Source organism: Callithrix jacchus, chromosome 17 (genome assembly GCF_049354715.1).
Source record: "Callithrix jacchus isolate 240 chromosome 17, calJac240_pri, whole genome shotgun sequence".
NCBI lineage: Eukaryota > Metazoa > Chordata > Mammalia > Primates > Cebidae > Callithrix > Callithrix jacchus.
In genome coordinates, this window is record NC_133518.1 from 16,517,745 (window position 1) to 16,545,259 (window position 27,515).

At 43.5% G+C, this 27,515-nt stretch overlaps 1 protein-coding gene and 1 pseudogene across 3 annotated transcripts in view; both read left to right on the top strand.

The window, feature by feature from the left end:
* The window catches only part of SLC7A14 (solute carrier family 7 member 14), a 128,297-nt gene that overhangs the window by 58,431 nt on the left and 42,351 nt on the right, over positions 1-27,515 (top strand). For both annotated transcript variants that reach the window (XM_035278633.3, XM_002759388.7), the window contains one exon: positions 97-552. In XM_035278633.3, the coding sequence (XP_035134524.1) occupies positions 249-552 (304 nt within the window). In that variant the 5' untranslated portion in view covers positions 97-248. The remainder of the gene's footprint in view (positions 1-96; positions 553-27,515) is intronic.
* Positions 5,719-6,874, top strand: LOC100405834 (farnesyl pyrophosphate synthase pseudogene; annotated as a pseudogene). The gene has a single exon (XR_619578.5). The product of XR_619578.5 is annotated as a farnesyl pyrophosphate synthase pseudogene (transcript).

Below are 27,515 nucleotides of genomic sequence, written 5' to 3' on the forward strand. Positions count from 1 at the left end.
CTACCAGTTCAGGACACTAACCTCCAACCATTCCTCCACGTCAAAGTTTGTTTCTTACTCAGTCTTATCTTCTGCTTTCTTGTGTTTTTCCTGCAGACATTCATGCCCAGGAGAAGGCTGCATTGGGTCCCTCTGGACCTTTCCTAAAAGGGAGATCCCTGTTCACTAGATGAGTTCCAGAACCATCCACTAAGGCTTTGTAGCCCCCTTTCATCAGCTGACCTTCACTGCAACCCCTATCGCTCAAGATGAGTGGCTTCCTTGCCTCGCTGGACCCCCGGCGGGTTCAGTGGGGGGCTGCCTGGTATGCAGTGCACTCCAGAATCCTACGCACCAAACCAGTGGAGTCCATGCTAGAGGGAACTGGGACCACCACAGCACATGGAACCAAGCTAGCCCAGGTGCTCACCACAGTGGACCTCATCTCTCTTGGCGTTGGCAGCTGTGTGGGCACTGGCATGTATGTAGTCTCTGGCCTGGTGGCCAAGGAAATGGCAGGACCTGGTGTCATTGTGTCCTTCATCATTGCAGCCGTGGCATCCATATTATCAGGTAAGTGTCGCCATGCGAGGAAGTACTGTGGAAAGTGTGCCTACCGGCCTGGTCACTGCTCCTCCCCCTTCAAGCATTTAGTGGTGAGATGGATGAAGTGGCAGAAAAGTGGATCATCATGTTCTTTTTTGCCTTGACTGCCAGGGAGGTTAGGACCAGGGTTTGGCTCGATTATAGTGGCTTTCTTTTTCTTTATTTCTTTATTTTTGGAGATGAGGTCTTGCTCTGTCACCCAGGCTGGAGTGCAGTGGCACAGTCTCGGCTCACTGCAACCTCTATTTCCTGGATTCAAGCAATTCTTCTGCCTCAGCCTCTCAAGTAGCTGGAATTATAGGCACCTGCCATCACAGCTGGCTAATTTTTGTATTTTTAGTAGAGATGAGGTTTCACCATGTTGACCAGGCTGGTCTTGAACGCCTGACCTCATAATCTGCCCACCTTGGCCTGCCAAAGTGCTGAGACTACAGGCGTGAGCCACTACACATGGCCTATTTTTTCAATACAGAGAATTATTTCTGTTCTCATACATCTCCCAGCTTCTCAGTCCCCATCATGTTTTAATGGCTCTGTTTTTATTTTAACTCTCCTTTTCAACAGAAGATAGGTCAATCCTCTTGGGGAAGAGGGGAAGGATACAGCTAAGATATAAATAATAAAGATAGGCAGAACAGCAAAATGACAAGTCAATAAATCTGATACGATTGGGATCTGACAAACCTCAAAATGGCATTGTGTCCCCCAAGGAGAAGGGAGCCAAGCCAGGAGACTTAAAGCCCTTGTGAGAATCACAATGCACCATCTGCCACAAACACCTCCACAGATTTATATTCCGCAGAGACAGGCCCACTAGCAGCTCCTTGTCTCCCCTTGAGAAAGATTCATAAAACTCATTTTTTAAAATAAGATGCCAGGACTTACATACCGATACATTGCAAAAATGGCTCTGGCTCTCCTATTGCCTTTCCTCTTCCTTCCTCTTCTCTTCAGTTGCAATCTACAGTATCTTCCCAGAATTGCTGGAGTAGGCTGATGGACAACTTGAGAAAGAAAAACCTCCTGCTTCTTGATGATTGCATTCCAAAAGCACAAGGCTTTTCTGGGTTTTAGGGTAGCAGATCATGTGGACCAACCCAGGTACTGACAGGGAATGCCTTGGTCTCTTTGAACATTTCAGGAGAAGTAGGAATTCTAACTTCTATTGGGAATTCTGTGTACCAATGCATGCCATCGTAAGAAAAGCACTATATTATTAATATCATACATATAGATTAAATAGTCTTCATGTAGGACACAAAGATAAACTATAAACACACAATCAGAAAGTGTGAGGACTGTATTTAATGTCTCTTTAATCTGATGAGGAAAATAAGCTGAGTTTATTAACCTCCTGCCATGTCTTCTCTTTCCTGTTGATTTTACCATTTATTCCCTTCTCCTTAAGTCACCCTCTTATGAGCATGAATATCCTAATAGTTGAGGTTTCTTCAGAATAGAGGGGTTTTCTCTCTTATAGATGAAAATAAATTATTCACATAGATGAACTTTAGGAATACTTGCAGTTCTATTTATGTGATAGAAATTATCTCCAAACTTTTTTGACAAAGCAATTGACTCACCATGAGTTTCTAGGTCTAAACGTGTTATGTGGAACAGAATGTTAATAGTAGAACAAAATGCAGCCATATAACCAGAGGGTTCTATAGAAGGCACAGAGCCGACGCCTGAGGTTAATGAAGACCACACAGTTTTCTCAAGATCTCATCCTATTTTGACCCAGGCTCCCAGACCACAGTGATTTTTGTGAGTGAAGTACTTGTGTGGTATTCTTCACAGGATACATTACACCCGGAAACCAGAGCCTGTCCTCTGCCCCACCACAGTGCTCAGGGCCAATGTGTAATCTAGACTTTTCCACTGCTCACATGGAGAGCCTGAGATTGGCCCAGACTGTCTTATGCCGGAGCAGCTCACACCACTGCCAAGAGCATTGATTGTGCATACCTGTTTCCAGCTTTACACTCGGTGACGTCATGTTGTTAACTTGGAATCAGCCATGGTGGAACTATGTGTTTGTTGTTTTTACTGTTGCTCAGAGTCAGTTGTTAAGCCTTTACCAGCACATCACTAGCCCACCTCCACTGAAGACCCTGGTCCTGCCCAGGAACTGAGGCCTTCACCACAGCACCAAGCACAAGAAGAAAAAACCCTACCCCTCCCCAAAACAGGACTCCCCCTCTCCACATATGGCCCCATCCATAACATTTCTCTATACTTTATGACTGACTCATCTAACCATTGAGGCCATTTAGAATCCTCCTAGAGTCCCTAGCCTGGGCCTGGACAAAAATATTATAACGTGTGCCAATGTTCACATATTTACAGCAGGTTTATTCAAGCAGGCCCCTCCCTATGTGATTGTTGGTCACTAAACTGAAGGAAGTGCCCCTCAGCGCCTTCCTTCTACTTTCATATCGTCATCCCCACGTCGCCTCACCTTTGACAAAACTTCCCACTGCCTCTCCATTCCACAATAATCAAACTCCCCACTCCCCTATATTTTCATCCTTTCTAATACATGCTCCTTTTCTCCTTCTGGGTTTTTTTTTTTTTTTTTTTTTGGAGACTGAGTTTTGCTCTTGTTACCCAGGCTGGAGTGCAATGGCGCGATCTCAGCTCACCACAACCTCCGCCTCCTGGGTTCAGGCAATTCTCCTGCCTCAGCCTCCCGAGTAGCTGGGATTACAGGCACGCGCCACCATGCCCAGCTAATTTTTTGTATTTTTAGTAGAGACAGGGTTTCACCGTGTTGACCAGGATGGTCTTGATCTCTTGACCTCATGATCCATCCTCCTCGGCCTCCCAAAGTGCCGGGATTACAGGCTTGAGCCACCGCGCCCGGCCTCTCCTTCTGGTCTTAATTAAAACCTGGCTCACCTGAGGGTGAGTCCAGTCTCCACAATTGTGCATTTATCTTCAGCAATAATTGCTGCTTAGTTGCAAGAATGAAGTAAAGAGAAAATTGGGATTAACTTAGATTTAGCTTTTTCCAAGCAGAGGGAGAAAAAAGTAATGGGGTTAAGGGTATTTTCAAAGGAAGAGTAAACTGTGCTGACTCACATAATCTGGGCCGAATACCAAGGGAAGTGAAGACACAAGAGTGACGACTCATGAAAAGTGGTAGAATCGGTAGAAACTGGAGGTGTCAATGAGGTCAAGATATCATTGCAATTAAAATGCTGGGACAGAGAGATGGAAAGCTAGGAAGTGATAGAGTGAGATGTTTGAGATATAGATTTCAGAAGTAGTATAGCAATCAATAACATTCAGTTTAGACTTGAAACCTGGCTCAGCCATTGACTAGCTGTGAGACCTTGAGCAAGTTCCATAATTTCTCTGAACTTCAGTTTCTCCACTTTAAAAACAATAATACCTACCTCACAGGGTTGCTGTCAAGACTAAAGACAATACATGTTAATTGCCTGGTACATTGCCAAGCACATAGCTCTAAATACGTAGTTAGTATTATTTTGTGCCAAACTCTGAATCAGGTGCTTTCCAGAGAGTGTGACCCTCAAAACTCTTCATCAGCCGGACAATCCAAGATGGCCAACCACTAACAGCTCAGGATTGTAGCTCCCAGTGAAAGCTCAGAGAACGAGATGACACCACAATTTTAGACGAATTTTTGTCACTCACCGATTAGCCAATTCCCAGCGGAGGAGCCCCACGGGTCACCAGCGCGACTCTTGTGGCCGCCGCAGTGGTTTTGCCGGCGTCTCGGCGCAGCTGCTCTTCATGCAGAGCACACGGAACTGCTTCCCCTACTGACCGGAGTTTGGAGCTCTGGGAAGTCAGAGCCGCTTGTTGCAGACTCAAGAGGGAAGCCAGACCAGAGATTCCCGGGCAGAAGAGCACCATCAGTCTTATCGCCTCTATTTAGGCCGCCACAGTGGGTGGCTAGGATCCCAGCACTGGGAATCAATAAGTCAGACTTCGACTCAGAAACCTAATTAGAAAGGTGGTTCATCTACCATGAAGGGGAAAAAACAGCCTAAGAAGGCCGAGTGTACTCGAAATCAGAACCCATCAGCAACGGAACAAGCCCTGATGGAAAAGGACTCATCAGCAATGGAACAAGCCCTGATGGAAAAGGACTCATCAGCAACCGAACAAGCCCTGATGGAAAAGGACTCATCAGCAATGGAACAAGCCCTGATGGAAAAGGACTCATCAGCAACCGAACAAGCCCTGATGGAAAAGGACTCATCAGTAACGGAACAAGCCCTGATGGAAAAGGACTGTGTTCCATTATCTGAAGTAGGCTTTAAAAGGTGGATGATAAGAAACTTCTGGGAGTTAAAGGAACTTGTTCTAACCCAATGTAAAAAAACTAAGAACTTGGAAAAAAGGTTAGATGAAATGTTGAAAAGAATAGACAATATAGAGAGGAATACAAATGAACTTATGGAGTTGAAAAATACAACACGAGAACTTAGTGAAATATGTACAAGCTTAAACAGCTGAATGGATCAAGCAGAAGAAAGGGTATCAGAGTTCGAAGACCAACTTAATGAAACAAAACGACAAGACAAGAATAGAGAAAAAAGGATAAAAAGGAATGAGCAAAGTCTCCAAGCAATATGGGACTGTGTGAAAAGACCTAATATACTTTTAGGCTTGATTGGTGTACCTGAATGTGACGGAGAGAATGAATTCAAGCTGGAAAATACTCTCCAGGACATTATCCAGGAAAATTTTCCTAATTTAGCAAAGCAGGACACTATTCAACCCCAGGCAATACAGAGAACACCACAAAGATATTCCTCAAGAAGACCAACCCCAAGGCACATAATCGTTAGATTCACCAAGATCGAAACGAAGGAGAAAATATTAAGGGCAGCCAGAGAGAAAGATCAAGTTACCCATAAAGGTAAGCCTATTAGGCTTACAGCAGATCTCTCAACGGAAACCCTACAAGCTAGAAGAGAGTGGGGGCCAATATTCAATATATTTAATCAACAGAACTTTCAGCCCAGAATTTCATATCCTGCCAATTTAAGCTTTACATTTGAAGGAAAAATAAAATCTTTTAGGAACAAGCAAGTACTCAGAGATTTTATTACCACCAGGCCTGCTTTACAAGAACTTCTAAAAGAAGCATTATACACCGAGCAGGAACCCGCAACCAGGAACAGAGCCCTTTGCTCCTCCCTCAGAATGAATGGAGACCAGAAATCAGATGTTTATGCCCAAGAAAAGCAGGATTTCGTTCAGCACTTCTCCCAGATCGTTAGGGTGCTGACTGAGGATGAGATGGGGCACCCAGAGACAGGAGATGCTATTGCCCGGCTCAAGGAGGTCCTGGAGTACAACGCCATTGGAGGCAAGTATCACCGGGGTCTGACGGTGCTAGTAGCGTTCCGGGAGCTGGCGGAGCCAAGGAAACAGGATGCTGATAGTCTCCAGCGGGCCCTGACGGTGGGCTGGTGTGTGGAACTGCTGCAAGCTTTCTTCCTGGTGACAGATGACATCATGGATTCATCCCTCACCCGCCGGGGACAGATCTGCTGGTATCAGAAGCCAGGTGTGGGTCTGGATGCCATCAATGACGCTGTCCTTCTGGAAGCGTGTGTCTACCGCCTGCTGAAGCTCTACTGCCGGGAGCAGCCCTATTACCTGAACCTGATCGAGCTCTTCCTGCAGAGTTCCTATCAGACTGAGATTGGGCAGACCCTGGACCTCATCACAGCCCCTCAGGACAATGTGGATCTCGACAGATTCACTGAAAAGAGGTACAAATCCATTGTCAAGTACAAGACGGCTTTCTACTCCTTCTACCTTCCTGTAGCTGCAGCCATGTACATGGCAGGAATTGATGGCGAGAAGGAGCATGCCAATGCCAAGAAGATCCTGCTGGAGATGGGAGAGTTCTTTCAGATTCAGGATGATTACCTTGACCTCTTTGGGGACCCCAGTGTGACTGGCAAAGTTGGCACTGACATCCAGGACAACAAATGCAGCTGGCTCGTGGTCCAGTGTCTGCAACGGTCCACTCCGGAACAGCGCCAGATCCTGAAGGAAAATTACGGGCAGAAGGAGGCTGAGAAGGTGGCCAGAGTGAAGGCATTATATGAGGAGCTGGATCTGCCGGCTGTGTTCTCGAAGTATGAGGAAGACAGTTACAACCACATTATGGCTCTGATTGAACAGTACGCAGCGCCCCTGCCCCCAGCTATCTTTCTGGGGCTTGCGCGCAAAATCTACAAGCGGAAAAAGTGACCTAGAGACTGCAAGGGCGGAGAGGAGGCTCTCAATAAATAAATTATTGTGTAAAAAAAAAAAAAAAAAAAAAAAAAAAAAAAAAAAAAAAAAAGAAGCATTATACACAGAAAGGAACAACCAGTATGACCCTTTCTAAAAATACACCAAAAAGTAAAGAGCATTAACATAAAGAAGAATTTTTATCAACGAAAGGACAAAATAGCCAGTTAATATCAAATGGCAGCAACCCTAAATTTAAATCGACCAAATCTCCCAATCAAAAGATACAGATAAAATCTAATGGTATATCTAAAGATATACATAGACTCAAAATAAAGGGTTGGAAAAAAAAATGTACCAACCAAATGGAGAGCAAAAATAAATAAATAAAAAGCAGGAGTTGCAATTTTCACATTTGACAAAATAGATTTCAAAGCTACAAGGATACAAGGGTAAAAGGATTAATGTAATAATAAGAGATCTTAACACCCAGATACATAAGACCCATAATGAGATTTAGATTCAATGAGACAGAAAATTGATAACGATATCCGGGACTGGAACTAAGATCCAGAACAAATAAACTCAATAGAGCTCTCCATTTTAAACACAAAATATACATTATCCACAAAATCTAACGATATATCTAAAGATATACAAAGACTCAAAACAAGGGGATGGAAAAAAACTCACCAACCAAATGGAGAGCAAAAATAAATAAATAAAAAGCAGGAGTTGCAATTCTCACACTTAATAAAATAGATTTCAAAGCTACAAGGATGCAAGGGTAAAAGGATTAATGTAACAATAAGAGATCTTAACACCCAGATACATAAGACACATATGAGATTTAGATTCAACGAGACAACAAATTGATAACGATATCCAGGACTTGAACTCAGAGCCAGAACAAATAAACACAATAGAGGTCTCCATTTTAAACACATAAAATATGCATTAACCACTTTAAACACTCAAAATATTGATTGGCCATTATTGAAACCCATTCTAGGAATGAAGTAATATTCCTTTTTCCCTCTTTTTCTTTTTTTCCCCTTCTTTTTCTCTTTTTCCAAAAAAAAACAAAAAACAAAAAAACAATACCCAGTTGATATAATTTACACATGTATCATTCACTCATTCATGAAACACACACTAAAAAAAAAAAAAAAAGAAAAAAAAAACTCTTCATCACTTTAAAGTACGTTTTATCTCCAATTTCACATCTGTGGAAAATATGTAAGCCGAAGTTGAAATGACGGAACCCAGATTCATATCTCTAGATAGGCTGAGAGATAATGCCAACAATATCTCTCAACCCTGGATAGGAGTTTAAATCACTTGGAAACTTTTTTTCTATAATAATGAAAAATGGATTTTGGAGTTCAGTTTTATTGAGTTATAATTACATATCATAAAATGCATCCTTTTAATTTACATTTCTACTAGCTTTGATAAAAACAAATAGTCACATAAGCTTCATCGCAATCAAGATGCAGAAGAGCTCCACACCCCCAAAATAATTTTGTCATGCTGCCTCTTTGTAGCTAATCCCTCCTCCCACTCCTAGCCCCTGGCAACCACTGATTTGTTTTCAGTCCCTATCGTTTTGCCTTTTCCAGAACATGACGTAAATAGAATCATTCCGTATGTAACTTTTAAGCTTGCTTTCTTTCACTTAGTAGGATGCATTTGAAATTCATTCATGTCGTGTGTACCAGAAGGTCGTTCCATTTTCTAGCTGAGTAGTATCCCATTGTACAGATATACCACCATTCGTTTATTCTTTTACTAGTCGAAGGACAACTGGATTGTTTCCAGTCTGTCACCAATATAAATAAACTCACTGTAAATATCTACAGGTGGGTTTTTATATAAAGACAAGTTGTGGTTTCTCAGGTAAATACTTAGGAGTGAAGTTGTTAGTTTGCATGACATGTGAATGCTCAACTTTACAATAAACAGTGAGCGTTTTTCCAAAGTAGCTATTATTTTTGACTCACACAGGTATATGCGCAAGTTCCTTGCCAGCACTCAGAATGGCCAAGTGTTGTTTTTTGTGGTTGTTTTGTTTGTTTGTTTGCCATTTTAAAACGTATATAGCAATATTTAAATGTGGTTTTAATTTGCGTTACTCTAATTACTGATGATGTTGGACATCTTTCTGTGGGTTTGTCATCCATGTGCTCTCCTTGGTAAAGTAAATCTTTTGCCTTTTTTTTTTTTTTTTTGACATGGAGTCTCACTCTGTCACCCAACCTGATCTCGGCTCACTGCAACCTCCACCTCCCGGGTTCAAGCAATTCTTCTGCTTAAGCCTCCCAAGTAGCTGGGACTACAGGCATGTGCTATGACGCCCAGCTAATTTTTGTATTTTTAGTAGAGACAGGGTTTTGCCATATTGGCTGGGCTCGTTTCGAACTCCTGACTCATGATCCACGTATCTCGGTCTCCCAAAGTGCTGGGATTATAGGTATAAGCTACCACGCCTGGCCCTTTTGCCCATTTTTTAATCGGGTTTTTTTATTTTCTTATTAACTTTTAAGCATTCTTTATATATTCTGGAGAAAGTCCTATACTAGTTATGTATTTTTGCAAATACTTTTTCCAGTTTGTGGCTTGTCTTTCCATTTCTGTTTATTTCTTTTTAAAAATACTGATGCCCAGGCACCACCTCCAGAGTTTCTAATTCCGTTGGCCCAGGGATTGAAATTTTTTAAAGTTCCCCAAGGAATTCTAATTCTAATTACTTTTGCATCAACATAATAAAACTATTTGGACAGCACAATTTTAAAAGAGTTTTCTGGCCTTGTATAGCACCATTCTCCATGCTATGCAAACCAGCTTATAACATGAAACAAATCTGACTCAGAGAGCCATCTATTTTCTTTCCAATTTGTCAAGCTGGGAGGTTATAGCAACTTGTCAAGCTCCTCCCACTACTCCCGCCCCAACGTTATAATTGCCCACTGCCCTGTCACAGGTGGAAGAAAACTTATCAGAGGAAGCAGCTTGTGCTTTGTCCAAAAGGTCTTATCTACTCTTCAATAGCTCAGGAGGCCACAAGCAGACCCCATAGCTATGCCAAACCTAAAAACCCTTTTGTGTATTGCAGATTGTATAAACTAGATGGAGGAAATGGGTTTTTTCTTAGTGGTTCCCACCTACAGCTTTTTGAAGAGACCAAAGGGTGGAGGCAGGATGGTGTACAGAGGTCTCTAACATAGTTGGCTACGGATGAAACAAAGCGAAGCCATCATGCCGGTGACATCTGGCCATTCAAAGCCCCGAGAGGGTCTTAGGAACTTGAGTAGTGGAAGAGAGGCAGCTGTAACTTTCTTTCTCAACTTACATCCAGTTCTCTTTTAACATTACTAACATTGTTCTTCCAACAGGATACAGCTCTGAATGACTCCTAAGCTCATACACTTTCTATAGTAACCCTTCGAGCTCATTTCTCAAATGTTTTTGGTAAGGATTCAACAACAGTATGAATATACAGCATCAGTTCTTTCCCTGGTACACAATACTTACAATTTTTGTCGCCTACTCATAAGAAATGTGTGGCAAAAGATAAGGTTCAGTAAAAATGTATTGGGTTCCCCCCATGTATCAGTCCTGGGGCAGTACCAAAAATAGGCAAGAAATTGCCTCTCATCTATTTCTAAAGGACCCATTGCCATTGGGTCCCACTGCTTATTGATGGAGATGAATGCCAAACCTAATAAGTAACTATGGCAATAATAGTCGTAACAATGTAATAGTCTTAGTGGCAACTACCATTTATTATCCACTTTGTACCAAAAGAGTTCTAAGTGCTTAACACATTATTTTACTGCATATTACAGATGAGAAAACAGAGGATTCTGAAAGGTTTGGTAATTTGCTTAAGGCTCCTGCTTAAGAGGTGACAGCATAAGGAATGGATAGAAGCCGTCTGACTCCAGAGCTCACTTGGTGATTATTCTGCTACTCTGCTACTGTATTAGCAGATTACATTAGATTCTATTGCAGGCAACAGAACACCAAAATAAGAGATAATTTCATTTCTGTCCTGTGTACAAGGAACCTGGAGAGAGGCTGCTGTTGTGGCCTCTCAGACATGGAGACACAGGCCCCTTTATATTTCTGCTGTACCAGACATTTGTCTTCCATGGCAAGGTGACTCAAGACCCAAGGTGGCTTCTGAAGCTCCAGTCAGTATGTCTGAGTTCCAGAAGGCAGGAAGAAAAATAGGAAGTTGAGGCAGGTGATTCCTTACCTTTCTGTCCTCTGTTTGTTTTGTTTTTAAGACAGAGTCTCACTCTGTTGCTGAGGCTGGAGTGCAGTGGCACAATCTTGGCTCACTGCAATCTCTGCCTCCCGAGCTCAAGCGACTCTCCTGCCTCGGCCTCATGAGTGGCTGGGATTACAGGTGCATGCCGCCATGCCTGGCTAATTTTTGTATTTTTAGTAGAGACGGGGTTTTGCCATGTTGCCCAGGCTGGTCTCAAACTCTTGACTTCAGGTGATCTGCCTACCTCGGCCTCCCAAACTGTTGGAATTATAGGCGTGAGCCTCCGCACCTGGCCTCTTTCTGTCCTCTTTTTAAGAATCTTTCTTGCAAGTCCTTCCCCATTTCTCCCATTGACATTGGCCAAAACTTGGACATCTGGCCACAGCCAGTGAGGCTGACAAGTATATTCTTCTAACTGGGTATATTGCCAACCCCAGAAGTACAGAATTCTGTTGATAAGAAAGAAAAGAAAAACGGGCTGTCACTGCCAAATCTATAATGGATGCAAAACCCTGAAGCCTTCTAGTTTGCTGAGGTCAATTTGTTCTGCAATATTTAAATAAAATTGGTTCTGATTCCCAATTTACAATGAGAAAATCTAAAGTCCCCCTCAGTAAATCTAGGGAGTTGTGAAGCTTATTTTCTCTTCACTCTTCTGGCTCTAAGTCTCTGCTTCTTCAGAGTCTCCGTTCCCCTTTGCATTTTACCTCCTACCTGCTGTCCCCTTTCTTTATCATCATTATCAAACTCATCTCCCCAAAGCATCAGTAATGCGAGATTGTGTGTGCCGTAGACTTTATGGAAAGTTTGGACCACAGATGGGAGATATAGTCAATCCGAGCAAACAGCTCGCACTTGAATAGAAGACACTCCAGGCCGGGCGCAGTGGCTCACGCCTGTAATCCCAGCACTTAGGGAGGCCAAGGCGGGTGGATCACGAGGTCAAGAGATCGAGACCATCCTGGTCAACATGGTGAAACCCATCTCTACTAAAAATACAAAAAATTAGCTGGGCATGGTGGCGCATGCCTGTAATCCCAGCTACTCGGGATGCTGAGGTGGGAGATTTGCCTGAACCCAGGAGGTGGAGGCTGCGGTGAGCTGAAATCACGCCATTGCACTCCAGCCTGGGTAACAAGAGTGAAACTCCATCTCAAAAAAAAAAAAAGACACTCCAGTTCTCTCTGCCTTTAGAAAACATCCAACAATCCTCTCTTGTTGGCACCAGCTTTTAGCCCCATGGATAGGCAGCCTTTCTCCCACAACCTCACCTTCTACTCCGCTCATTGTCAAGCCCTAAACTCTGTCCATATCTTAAAACTGTCCATATCCTAAAACTCTGTCCATGTCTTACCAAGCAGGTATTTCTTCGTCACCCTCCAAGTTCATCCTCACCATTCTCCAAAGAATATTTTTCCCCAACCAAAATAATCCACCGAGATAATTCACTAAACAAAGAAAATTCTCAAAGGAGGGATGGGGGGGCCATGCCGGGAAGGTTAGGTATCATTCGGTAGACATTGAGAAGTTCAGTGACATGACCCGATATTTACTTTAGTAATACAGTGGAAAGAAGATAGAGGTGGGGAAGTTGTCATGGGCATATTGTATAAAACTTGCAGGAGAAATGAAGCCCTAATCCCTGAAAGGTCAAAAGGAAGCTTAGGAGGAAGTGAATTTGGGCATGAGTAGATGAAGGACAAGGAGGGAGAGCAAGAAAGGCTCTTTCTAGCCAAGGAAAGACAAATAATAGAGAAACTATTGAATTAATGTCATTAAAATAATAGATTTTACAACACAGTTCTGGTGACAGAAAGTGAAAATAGAAACAGAAAACTCTGCAAAAAGACCACCACAGAACACCATGAGGGGGCTAAAACTCGTCTGCGTGTATCACACGGCAGAAGGGGCTTTCGTGTAGCACCTCCTTTCCATCCTCACCAATCCTGTGGAGGGAGGGGTGACTTTAGTTCTGCTCTACAGGTGAGGAGCCAGAGCCAGAGACTAAAGGAACTTCCCGAACATCCCACAACTATTTAGTGCCATGCCAAAACTCCAATCTGTGAACGTGAACGCCAAAGCTCATGCTCTGCCACTTCAGCAAGCTATCTCTGAGGTCTTTGAAGCCAGAAAATCTTTCTCATTAGATGTGAATTAATAAATTGTGATCAGTTCCCATCAATTGGGTCTAAAAGGCAATGAAGGGTCACCACACTGAGCAGTATTTTTCTCAACACCCTTAGTTTATGATTTGGCGTTAGGGTTTATAATTTGTATTTCCTGCCATCCTCATTTGATCTTTGGCACCTTGTGATCCATCATCAGGCAATCTCATGGTAATGGAATCCCTGGGGAGGAGGTAAGAGAGCAGAGCCCTGTTAAGCAGATGTCTCCCCACAGGTTCCCAACCAACTCCTTGGCTGGTTCTCTCAAAGCCCAAACGTAGCATCCCCATTTCAGTGTTCACCTTGGGTTTGGTTCTCATGACCAAAGAAAGATTTCTTTAAAAACTCAGTCTATGTAGATAGTCTGACAAATTCCCTTGTATTATCTTTCAGAACAATAAACAATTTTCCCTCCCCAAATTGAAGACAGCCTTGAGAGGTGAAACAGAAGGGTTGGTCCTTTGCAACTCCTCTGTGATCTAGGATTAGTCATCCATTCCACAACTTGCATTTGTTTGTTTCCCCGAAACACCTCTGGAAACTGCTCTCAACCACAATGAGGAGTGGAAGAGGCAGAATATTGAGATGATGGGAAGGAAATGCAAAGATGAACAAATGCATGCTAGTCCTCAAACCTCTGGAAGAGCAGTTCTCGCAAATGTCCAAATACACAGCCATGTCAAAATCAGAATGATGATGCAGCTACTCCTGATGCTCATAAAGTCTCTAAGATATAACTTAGCAAGCACATGGTAAATGTTAGTGCATATTATTGTTACTAGGCAAATACTGTGCACCGGGCACTATGCATACATTATCTCATTTAATCCTCTCACTCTTCCTCCCATGTGGATATTAATGTCCCCATTCTATGACTCATCATAAAACTAAACTTGAGGAGTTTTGCTGTGCCTCACACTACCTGAAAACCATTTGCACAATCCCAACAAACCCTACAAAATAAATGCCATTATTATACTCATTTTGCAGATAACAAAACTGAGGCTCAGAGAGATTAGGTGACTTGTCCAGAGCCACAAGGTGATCGGTGGCAAAGGCTGGGTCTAAATATGATTCAGCCTGATTCTAGAGACCATGACCCCCAAAACTGCTTCATACAGGCACAAACTTCTAAGTGTATTATTTATTTATTTGCGTTTGAGATAGGGTTTCACTATGTTCTCCAGGCTGGAGTGCAGTGGCATGATCATGGCTCACTGCAGCTTCAAACTCCTGGGCTCAAGCAACGCTCCCACCTCAGCCTCCTCAGTAGCTGAGACTGTAGGTGTACATCACCACACCCAACTAATTTTCTTTCTCTTTCTTTCTTTCATTCTCTCTTTCTTTTTTTTTTTTTTTTTTTTTGTAGAGACAGGTGGTGCTGCAATGTTACCCACACTGGTCTCAAACTCCTGGCCTCAAGCTATCCTTCTGCCTCAGCCTCGCAAAGTGCTGGGATTACAAATGTGAGCCACCGTGCCCGGCCCGGCCCTAAATTTAAAAACTCACCAAAAGAGAATCAAATGAATCCAGGAACCCTCACTTTTATTGGGGTTTCAAAAGACCCTGTACCTTACCCTATTGATTAGCAGAGCACTTTTCTAGACCAAAATTTCTCTAAACCAGGTCATGAGAATGACTTGTAAGCTCAGCATCTTTCTGTAACCTGTCAGCAGTGAGGAGAAAGGTATTGTAAAGTTCATGTGACTCTTCTACACAGGGATCGATTGACAGCACTGTAGGAAGGATGTCAGTTACCAATTCAGAGAAGGTGAGCACGTTTTAATAGAAATTTGCAAGTTTTCAAACTGCTGATGGTAATAACGAGTTTCCTCCAGCAAAGCCAGGAAAACCTGGGCTTTTTTACATCTTCTGCAGCACCGAGTAGCATGGACGGTGCACACCACGAGCACCTAGCATGGTGTGGGAGGGACTGACCACCTTCTCTGGCCCCAGCATAGTAGGAGATGCTGCAGAACACGGAAAATAACTCTGAAACAAAGGGCTTCACATCAATATGAAGAAACAAGACACAGGTGAAATAATTGTGAGTGCTGCAAGAGAGGATCAGGCCTAGGTCAGAAGTCAGAACACCTGAGGTCTAATTCGATCTCTCAGCCTCAGCAGCTCAGAGCCCTCAGGTAAGTTGTTCACAACATGTGAACAACTTGGTTTCAGAGGAGGAAACCAAGAACCATCTAGGTCTTGGTTTCCTCCTCTGAAAAAATGAAGAGTTTGAATTGGATTGCCTGTCACATGAGTTTTCATGAAAAAGAATCCAGGGAGGGAAAAGATTTGTAAAGAAGGGCCTATTGTCTCAGCTCCCCCCCACACACATCCCAATCCCAACGAGCCTCTGGGAGCCAGGTGCAATTAGTTTCTGCAGCTAAACTGCCTCAGTTCAAGTCCTGTTTTGCCATTTTATCCTTGCGTGAGTTGGGAAATACACTTAACCCTAGAGCTTCCCAAACAGGTTGCTGAAAGTTAGAGGTGTACCATGTGCCAAGATATAGATCCTTCAGCTATAGGACACCTGGAAAATGACACAGGCCCCAGGCTAGTGAGCAGGCTTGCCTTTTTATACATTACCTCCTTTTGTATACATATAAATATCTTTTTTTTTTTTGAGACAGAGTTTCGCTCTTGTTGCCCAGGCTGGAGTGCAATAGCATGATCTCGGCTCACTGTAGCCTCTGCCTCCCAGGTTCCAGCGATTCCAGCCTCCCGGGTTCCTCACTCCTGCCTCAGCCTCCCAGGTAGCTGGGATTACAGGCACCCGCCACCATACCCTAATTTTTATATTTTTAGTAGAGACAGGGTTTCGCCATGTTGGTCAGGCTGGTCTAGAACTCCTGATCTCAGACAATCTGCCTGCCTCGGCCTCCCAACATGCTGGTATTACAGACGTGAGCAACTGCACCCGGACCAAGTGTCATTTTCTAGGTGGGTTATGTGATGTGGTAAAGGGTGAGAAGTCTTGATAACCTGTGGAGATCTTGGATTCATCATCTGCAAATGGAAATTATAATTGTTTCTGCATTATAACCGTCTTGTGAAGATTAAGATTTTGTATGTAAAGTGCTTAGTATGCCCATGCACATAGTAAATGCTCAGTAATATTTGTGTTATTATCAACACCACCAAGACTATTGGCCAGATTTCAACCTAACAAGGCTAGGTTCTTAATGCAAATGAGTAGTCCTGGTTCCAATGCTGAAGCGCCTCAGTCCACCCCCAGCAAAAAGACTGATAGACTTGCCTCCTACTCACTGTCCTCCAGATGAACCTGCTCAAGCAGCATGCTTTTGACTCTGAAGGTGTATGCCCCAGAGGAATTCTCTTCTCTACAGGAACAGCCTCCTTTAACAAGGCTGTGCCTTAAAACACACTGATAGGTTGTGCCTCAAAACAACAAGTAAATAAACATGGATAATAATTACAAACAGTGACAAGTGCTATAAAGGAAAACAAAAGAGGTATCGTGACAAAGTACTTTTTCTGAAGAAGTAGATTTAAGCAGCCTCAACTTTGTGCACTGAAACAGATGCTAGAGATGCAGAGATAAGTAAGGCATGGTACCTGCCGACAGTCATGGGATAAACACCTGAGACGGGAATGTTGATGGAAACTCATGAAGAGGAGTTACGCCAAGCACCAGCGCTTGCCCTCAGAGGTCTGCACAGGCAGACTTTCTAAGTGGAGTCTAACTGGCTGACCACAGCAGTTCAGGAGCTTTGCCTGTCCCGGACCATCTACTTTGAACACTCTGGCCTGCTCCTCACGTTGCTAGTGCACAGAGGCTGGTGACAAGGAGCCATGGGCACCCCAGGGAATCAAAGAGCTCCTAGCACTTGCCCTGGCAAGGAAGTGAGATCACCAAAGCAAAGGGGTGCAAGGAGAGAAAAGAACTTAAGGGAGAACTTTGTTAAGTGACTGCACACAGATGAAGATGGATAAATAAGAAGCCACGATGGAGAAAGGAGAGAAGTGCACAGAAGAAAGGGAGTGAAACCGAAGGAAGAACAGATTCTCACACAAGGGAACAGAAGGGAATGAGTGTTTGCATCACAAGCTGCAGGGACACTGATAAAAGGCCATTCTGTTGACAGCTTGTGGGTTAGAGATGGCAATTTCTGGAGTGCAGTGAAGGCAAACACCACAATGCAAAGGTGGCGTTAGCATGGAGGAGAACAAACAGCAAGCAAGACAATGGATCTTTTCTTTAACAACCCAAGGAACGCATTTGCCCTGGACACAACCTGCGCCTGTGTTTCATTAAGAGTCATGCGTATGTATGTGAAAAGCAATTTTTTGCTGGCATGCATCACAAACACTTTATATACTATTCCTCACCACTGGTCACCCTCACAGATCTAACCCTAAAACGTCCCTTGCAAAGTAATTGAAAACATATATATATAATGTATACATGTACATATATATTTGCATATCCACATATTGGCTCACATATATCTGTAGATCTTACTAACTCTTTAGACATTTCCTACTTGGGATAAATTCCATAATAGCCCTCGACTGTATAAAAAGTTTGTTTATAAATGCCCTAGCTTATAATTTCTTAGACTTTAAAAAAAAAAAACAATATAATGAATTTCTCTTATATATGAAGCATAGATGCAAACACCCGCTCCTTTGAAAACACTTCTAAGACTATTTTAATTAGGAGAGTGCTTATGAGGCAGAATACTATAAACTCAGCCAAGAACATTTGCTGTTTTCCTTGGTGGGAAAGCCTCTTTCAAGAAGCCCCCCCAGTGTATCCAAGAAAGTCACTGTTCCATTCATTGGAGTTCTCTTGTTCAAAATTTAGCTCAAAGGGCACCATTGCTGTTGCATTCAGTAGAGGCTACTTAGCTGGAAACAATCTATCAGGATGATGTAGGTGGGACTCTTAGGAAGAACGGTAACCCCATCTTTGTCAGCTGTGCACAGAAGACACTGTGGCCAGTTTACCCAGCGCATGCCAGCCTTCCATCCTCATCCACCAGCAGGTGGCAACACTCACGCCATAAAATGCAAATTGTATATGTGTACCCTATAGAAAGCCAAATTCGCCTAGAGTTCTGAGGGGTGGGGGAGTAGAAAAGGGGAGTGGAGAAGGAAGGAGGTGAAAGTGTTAGAAGTTTGTATCACAGGATCGGGGAGAACTGGAAGTAGGTGCTGTAAGCAAATCCCCATCACCAAAAGATTCTCTCCCGCAAGCCTCCTAAGTCCGGAGTCTCTGGCCCCATTCTTCCCTTCCCTGTGTTCCCTCCAGGTTCTGCTTTAGAAGTGGGTTGAGCACACCTAGGGCTTGGTCTAGAATCAACATGATTTCTAATCTTCCTACAAACTCTGAGACTCTAAAACCATCAGCCAACGATACTTGCTTCCAACCTCTTTTATCCCACTCTGAGGCAAAGGCTCCTGTGTAAATATTCCACAGGCTACTGCTAGGTAAAGCTCTCTGGGATTCCTCTTCCTCATCAATGAATAACAGCCCTAGCTCCCCCTGAAGGCGTGCCTACCATATGTCAAGAACTGTGACACGTGTCTTCTGATGACCCAGAACAACCTGCATAGTAGGCACCACCAGCACCATTTTCCAGGGAGGGAAACCAGGTCAGTGAATTGGGCCACCTGCTCCAGACCATAGCTAGCAATCATTTTATTTGTCCTTTATTAAGCACCTACTGTGTGCCAGGCACTGGGCAAAGTGATCTGTGTGCAACATCTTACTTCATTGTCATACCCACTCTGGGTCTCTCTCCAGAGGCTGGGTGAGTTCTATGACACCTCACTCCCTCTCCTAAAACAAAAAGGGGCTGCAGAAGCTGGCATCAGCATTCTCACAGGTTGTCTGAGCATCACGTGTGGAACCATGTACAATGAGCCTAGCATGGGTAGATGCCGAGAAAACATGTGCCTTTTGTAGCGACCTTGTCCTTCCTAGGTGGCCTTCGATGATAATCTGAAGCCACCCACATAAAAATGTGAGGAGGAGAGAAAAAGGCAGTTCGAGCCCATCTGCCACTTCAGCACTGAAGAAGGACCAATCTGGGCCAGAAGATTGGCTGGGGCACAGATAACCCTGTGGGTTCTTTAGTTGAAAGTAACCACATGAGCATTATCATCACCATCATCATCAATTACCATCATCATCATCATCTGATAAAGCAGTCAAGTAAAATAATGTACATTGATGCTTATTAACAATTATGACCAGACAAGATAATGCTGGAATTCCTCATATTATCGAAACTGTACCTTCAATTGCCTCCAAAATATTTTCATAGAGGGAGAGCTAGAGAAGAGAGTAAACAGACAGGTTGGTTACATTCTTTTTTTGTTTGTTTTGTTTTTGAGACAGAGTCTTACTCTGTCGCCGAGGCTAGGGTGCAGTGGCTTGATCTTGACTCACTACAACCACCGCCTCCTGGGTTCAAGTGATTCTCCTGCCTCAGCCTCCTGATAGCTGCTATTACAGGTGCCTGTCACCTCACCTGGCTAATTTGTGTATTTTTAGTAGAGATGGGGTTTCACCATGTAGGCCAGTCTGGTCTCGAACTCCTGACCTCAGGTGATCTGCCTGCCTCAGCCTCCCAAAGTGCTGGGATTACAGGCGTGAGCCCCCACACCCTGTAGGTTGGTTACATTGAATCAACAAATTATTAAACTTCCTTGAACTGTTTTGGGGGTCACTTCTCTGACTTTAAGGACAACTATTTCTTACCTGTTTATATGTTGATATATTGATGCTGTGGCTTGGGGGACTTCAGTGTCCTCTATTCCCTACCCACCTTTCACTGGAGCCCTGTCAAGTTCAATAACTAATGGTGTCATACAGCCCCTGATTAATGATGCTGCCTGTCCCCTAAGCACAGGTGGTTACTGTCCACCTGGGGCCTGCTTGGGCAGAGAAATCATGAGTCTCTTCTTAGACACAAAGAAGCATAGGCATTCCCAGACAAACTGCTTTTCCTCCAGACACGTTTGTGAAAATTGCCTGGGTTTCCCTGACCAGTGATGGAGTGACTGAGATTGCTCAAGGAGAAGAGACAGTAGCAGTGAGGCTGAGGGGACAGAGCACCTGACCAATCACTCCCTGAAGAAGAAACCCACCGTTTTCTTGGCTAACCAAGGGCATCAGGAAGAGCACGTCAGTGCAGGTTCACTGGGTCCAGCCGCATATCATGGGGCCTGGACAGTGCTTCTCAGGACCCAGCAACCTGCGTCTCAAGAGAGCAATGACGGGGACACCACGTTACTCACCATACGGAACTCGGCGTCATGGGGAAAAGAAACATTTCTGAGAGAATTCACACTTCCTTTCTCTCTGAGGTCCTGTGATTTCTCCTCATACCCCACTCCCATCTCCATTTAGGCAGGATTAGCCACCATAGCTACATATACAGCATGTCTTAGCCCCACTGTGGCTTTAGAAAAGGAACAGAGATGTTTTAAGAAAATGAGGTCGGGCATGGTGGCTCACGCCTGTAATCCCAGCACTTTGGGAGGCTGAGGCGGGCAGATCATGAGGTCAGGAGTTCCAGACCAGCCTGGCCAACATAGTGAAACCCCATCTCTACTAAAAGTACAAAAGTTAGCCTGGCGTGGAGGCACAAGCCTGTAATCCTAACTACTCAGGAGGCTGAGGCAGGAGCATTGCCTGAACCTGGGAGGCAGAGGTTGCAGTGAGCTGGGATGGCGCCACTGCACTCCAGCCTGCGTGAAAGAGTGAGACTCCATCTCAGAAAAAAAAAAAAGAAATAAATAAAAGCAAGAAGATGAGTAATAACTCTCAGCAAAATGCTATATTTGGTGAGGACTTTCTTAAAGACACGTTTGGGTCTAAGTGGTGAATTTCACCAGTGTAGCCCAACAGCTGATTCCATCCTGTGTCTGGGAGATGGCAGATAGTTGGCCCTTGGGAAGAATGACTTCGTGGATGAGAAATCACTGACCTCATTTGCTACATCAGCCCACCCCAACCTTCCTACCTACCTACTGTGAAGTATAAGATACAGTATAGGCAAAACGCCTAATAGGGCCTGATATCAGTGGCCTGTGTCCCCCCTGCCCAAGCCAACCTGACTCAACTCTCCAGCTGTCGCTGATCCCAGAGGCCTGAATGAAACTGTAAAGTTGGCAGATTTTTTTCTTGGACACCTGCCTCTACTCCCTCTATTTCTTGATGGCTTCTTTCCCCTTGGACGGTGCTTCTGGTTGGTTGGTTTTCTGGTGTGTTTCCTCCATGACACCATAAGGCCCACAGAAAGGAGACTGTATTCTTCCTGTTCACCTTTGAAGCCTTAAAAGATGATATAGATGCATGAGATAATACCTTATCAGTGCATTGAATAAATGAACGCGTGACTTGAAAAGCTCCTGAGGCTGGGTATCAGGAGACCTCAGTTCTAGCCCAAACTCTGCCATTAATTGAATACAGAGCTTCAGGTTTGGGGCTCAGCCGCATTTTATTTATTTTATTAAAAAAAGAGCAACCCTGACGAGCAACTGACACTCCTTCCCATACCCATGCTCAGTCCTGGGGGTCCACAAAGGAGGGTCAGGGGCTTTGGGGAGGTATGGGGTGAAGGAGACCTTAAGCAGACCAGCCTCAGTTCTCCTCCTCCCTCAGATGGAGCCACCCGCTTTCACCTATTTATGTACTGGGTTCTCAAATAAGACTGTGAAAACAAAAAGAGTTCTACAACTAAGAAAGAACTTTAAACTACACAAGTAGATGAACTGCAGTCCTTTTCAGGTAGTCCACCGGACTATTAAAAAGGCCCCACTCCCTCAATCATGTGATCTCAGTCCACCTCTGCAGGCTCATCTTCCACAATTTCCAAAGCAGCATGCATGTGTCAGCCCAACTACACCTTTTCATCTGCCTGAAACCACACCTTCCCCTATTTTTTTTCTCACTGGCGAAGCCCAGCTCCCCCCTCCAAGAAGTAGCTCAAAAGGCTCCCTCCCCCAATCTCCCTGCTTCCACCACAACCAAAGAACCATGTTCCCTGAGAGCCACGCTCACCACACTGGGCTCCAAGAACACCTCATAAATGCTCAATAGTATGAAATGCTGGCCGTATGGAATCAGCTGTTTATTTATTTATTTATTTATTTATTTATTGAGACAGAGTTTCGCTCTTGTTACCCAGGCTGGAGTGCAATGGTGCGATCTCGGCTCACCGCAATCTCCGCCTTCTGGGTTCAAGCAATTCTCCTGCCTCAGCTTCCCGAGTAGCTGGGACTACAGGCGCGCACCACCATTCCCAGCTAATTTTTGTATTTTTATTAGAGATGGGATTTCACCTTGTTGACCAGGATGGTCTCGATCTCTTGACCTGGTGATCCACCCGCCTCGGCCTCCCAAAGTGCTGGGATTATAGGCGTGAGCCGCCGATTAAACTCTTTCCGGATTGAAATATAGATGCCTCAAGGTCAGGAAATCTGTCTTACCATTTGTGTCTCTGTCATTCATTGCAGTGCCTCATTTAGTAGCCACTTAACAATGTGTGTGGAACAAAGGAAGGAAATTAGAAAGTCAAAAGGTATTTAGGAAAGTGTTAAAATAACTGAGAAGTAGGTTAGGGAATAGTCAAAGTAAGGTAAACCACATGTTAATGGAAAAATCTGTCTGAGTAATCAGCATTCAAGTGTGAATAACCCCTAGATTTAATCCTTCCAGGTAAAAGTACTCTTATTTAAAAGTACTTATTTACCTAATGGCTCACTTTGGTGGAATGCAGAGGGAAATCTATTCTTAAGTGGAGAAGCCCTTCTCAACTTATGACCAGGCAAGATAATAATTGAATTCATGATATTAGAGAAACTGTACCTCCAGTAACTTCACCTTTATGTGGAAGAGCTTCTCCACTTAAAAAATAGATTTCCTCCTTTTGCCTACTCACAGCTGGGTCTTTCTCCTTTACCAGTTTAGGAAGAAGTTTGCCTCCTGGTTCTAAGAGGTCAACAGGGAATCCCGGGGAGAAGCATGTCATGACTACCTTTGCTATTGGGTTGTGCTATGTTAAGCATCATTTGGAAAGGTCAACGTTGTATGCAGCCTGTCTGAAAGAACTAAACCTATGGCTGGATCTTTATTCTAACTTGAAAAAAAAATTCACATTGAAAAGGACCATATATTTCTGAACCCCAAATCACACATCATCTGAGATACACAAAAGAAGATTAACAGGGAATATTGCAAATTAAGACTCTCCTGATACCTTGTCCCAACCCACTTTTCAATGTGGAAGTCCTCTCCAAGCCCAGCTGATTTTTAGGCTGACAAATTGTCAATTCAACCACAAGTCGTTCTGCATATAGAAATATAAAACACTAGAAATCGGACAAAATATAAATAGGAATATGTTTACGATAGACTTACATGGCGGGTAATTGAAAAGGTATCAGACTTGCAGGCTTATTACCTCTAGTCCTGCTGAAATAAATCCTTTATATTTCTCCAGGACTTAGATTTCCCAACTCTGACCAAGGGAAAATTTCCATCATGTGGTCTGCAGCTTGCGGTCACTCAGCGATGGCTGCCTGCACCTAAACTCTGGATTTCATATTGATTCTCTCTAGCTATATTAATAAGTACTTTTGAAATCAATATGCTTCTCCCTCTAATCACTTGGTGGATAACCACAAAATGCAAAATCACTTTGATAATAGCATAAGGCAAATATGATTAGAAAGGTGACTCGGGCAAAATTTTTTAATGGATTCACCAAATTAAGATTATTTATACATTGATCTCTTTTTTTTTTTTTTTTTTTTTTGAGACAGAGTCTTGCTCTGTTGCCCCCGCTGGAGGGCAATGGCACAATCTCGGCTCACTGCAACCTCCACCTCCCAAGTTCCAGTGATTCTCCTGCCCCAGCCTCCAGAGTAACTGGGACTACAGGCGTCTGCCACCATACTCAGCTAATTTTTTTTTTTTTTTTTTTGCATTTTTAGTAGAGATGGGGTTTCATCATGTTGGCCAGGCTAAGCTCGAACTCTTGACCTCAGGTGATCCACCCACCTCAGTCTCCAAAGTGCTGGGATTACAGGCATGAGCCACCACGCCTGGCTGTTGATCTCTCATTTAAAACAGTGATTATCTACCCTAGTACACCCAAATTCATTTTTGGTAATAAATACTTTATAATGCTGCCTCTACTATTCTGGATGAAAACTGGAGATGGTTACCTTCCTACACACTTAATTTTTTAAAAAATGAATAGACCTTGAGTATGAAAGATAAATCAAAAAAGTTATTTTGAATAAAACAATATTTATTTCAACATGAATGCTGGGCATGCATACATTAGGAGACCCAACGGAGTCGTCAGGTGTTTGCGGTCACTTATAGAACCTCTGTGAGTACAGCTGCCACAAATGCAGACTCACATAGGTCTGTTATTTGATGCTCAAAGACCATAAATAACATTGTTGTTGATGTTGGTCCTCCAGAATGATGATCAACTCGGTTAATTCCAAACCGAACAAATGACAACTGTCTCTCAATTCGCCCAGCTGTTGCCGTCCTAGAAAACTCAATGTCTAAAAACCATGCCAAAAAATTTACTTTGTGTGCATGTGTAGAAGGGAGATAAATTCAAGTTCAAAAATTACAAACAGGTTTGTACTTAAATGAATGCCACTGGAGCCATCAGCAGTCATATGTGATACAAGGCAGAGCTTCAATCCGTGAGTCAGTCACATTGCAGAATGACGAATACCCCAGGCGTCTGTCCACTTAATGCCACAAGTGCCCACAATCATTGTGAGAACCGTAGACACACCCACATATTTCCAAAATTCCCCTAGGAGTCAACGCCACCTCCATTAAGAACCATTGGTTCATATGGTATTTTCTTCAGTTTCCCCCACTAACTAGATGGTTAAGAGTTGGCTTTAGCTGTGAAATCAAAGAAAGATGCATCAGAAGGGGCCCTAAAGTGAATTTAGTTGGCCACCTCATTACATCCATAGGGGGGTAAGTAACTCGCCCCTGGACACTCACTACTCTAGGACCCTAGATAATCTGGGATAAAAACCAATGTTTCACCAGGCACAGTGCTTCACGCTGTAATCCCAGCACTTTGGGAGGCTGAGGCAGGTGGATCACTTGAGGTCAGGAGTTCGAGACCTGCCTGGCCAAATGGTAAAATCCCATCTCTACTAAAAATGCATAAATTAGCCAGTCATGGAGGCACATGCCTGTAATCCCAGTTACTTAGGAGACTGAAGCAGGAGAATGGCTTGAAACCAGGAGGCGGAGGTTGCAGTGACCTGAGATCACACTACTGCACTCCAGCCTGGGCAGCAGAGTGAGACTCTGTTAAAAATAATAATAATAATAATAATCCCTTTCCATGCTTTTAATTTCTTATTGAAATTAGAAAGATACTCTTGAATGTGTTTCTCTTACTTACCAGATATTTCAAAATAGTTGAATGAATGAGAACATTTTTCTCAGGACATTTGAGGCTGTAAACATTCAATTCTCACCAGTAAGCTTAAATGCCAGGCTAGATGCTCTCTAGTGCCCACCATAAGTCTGAATTTTTCCATACAAACAAATCAGAAAAATTTTTAAATATTATAAGATATTTTACAGTGTGTCCAAAACAATGATTTCTTGGAGCAGAAATTGTCTAATATGGTTAGTGGCCGATTGATTTTTTCCCACTGTTCTCCACAAACCATAGTCATCAGTAACCCAGCAAGGCCTTGGGAAATGGCTAAGATTCCAAATGCTCCTTATACCATGCACGGCCAGGGCCTTTTTCTCTGATTCAGACATCAATGGACTGGTCCGTTCACAAGACCTAATAAAGACTTGGCCATCTGCTAATTACCCTTGGCAAGTGTATTCTGGTGGCGAAATGGGTATTTTAAAATTTCATTTGTCAGATCGAATGGTCAGGTGGCAAAGTTGGGTGATGAGAATAAGCTCATAGAACATAGGGATTACTGGATAATGCTGCGGGTCTGATGCCAACACGGGGAAGTGAGTTGCTCACTTCCTTCCTCACACGGCACTAAAAGAGCAACCAAATCTGTATGTGCAGACTCAGCTCCCGAGAACCCTGAAAACACACAGCATCCAAGAAAATAGCATCAGGTTCTCGTATTTAGTGCATGCACACTCTATACTTTCCCCGTGGAAGAGCTCTTAGGCCTTTCTTCAAAGACCATTTCCTCTTAATTTTAGACTCACTCTAACAATTTAAATAGCAGGTGTTGGAAGCAGCAATTTAGAAAAGAGATAGTCTGACTGCTCCAGGTAAGCACTGTGATAGCAACAGGAAGTACAGCTGACAGTCTAACATCAAGGAAAGAGAGGAAAAGCTGTATTTACAAAGTAAGGGGAGGAGGACTGATAGAGCAACTCAAAATAAATAACAGCCCGGGCCGTTAATGTAGAGACAAACAGCTTCACTGTCCCTGAGAGCATCTCCATGGCACCAGACGATATAGTAACTGATGTAAAAGAAAAGCTAAGTTGTGCTCAATAGATTTTGCAGCAAAAAATTTACAAAATTCAACGTAACAGATGGAATCCTAGAGTGTCAGAGTTAGGAGATCGTTAATAGAAGCTTTGGTATAATACTTTTATTTCAGAAACAAGGACGCTGAATCTATAGGGATGGAATAGAAACAGGAGCCCAGCATAACTGGTCCAGTGCTTCTTCCATGTAGACATCCTGACAACTGAAGCAGCCGACGGGGAGGAAGAGACAGTACATTCCATGGAATCCTTTGTCGTGCCGTTGCTTTTGACCTCTCTGTTTTTGCTTCTTTGCATTCATTTCGCCCCCTTCCAAAGGAGAAGAAACCTGCTTTCTTTATTCACAAAAGAGTGAACTATTGTTCCCTGGTTTGTGATGAGAGAACCTCAGGGCTGACCCTTAACAAAATTGGGACTGAAGGTAAAGTTGACTTTGAGCTCCCTCCTACATCCCCCTACATCCCACCCCCGGGTATGTTTCCTCCCGCTGTCCTCGGACTGTCCTCCAACTTCTTGCCCCACCCACTGGCCCACACCCAGAATTCTCAGCACAAAATTGGAAATTCTCCCAACTCCCAGAAGTTTGGTGTGTTTTCACCTCTTTTTAATTTATTCTCTAATTACATTAAAGAATAAGGCAATAGTCCAGTGCCTTTCAGGTACAAGTGACCACATGCATTACCGGGGGAGCTGGTTAAAATGCAGCATCCTGGTTCCTATCTCCTGAAATGAAGATTCAATAGAT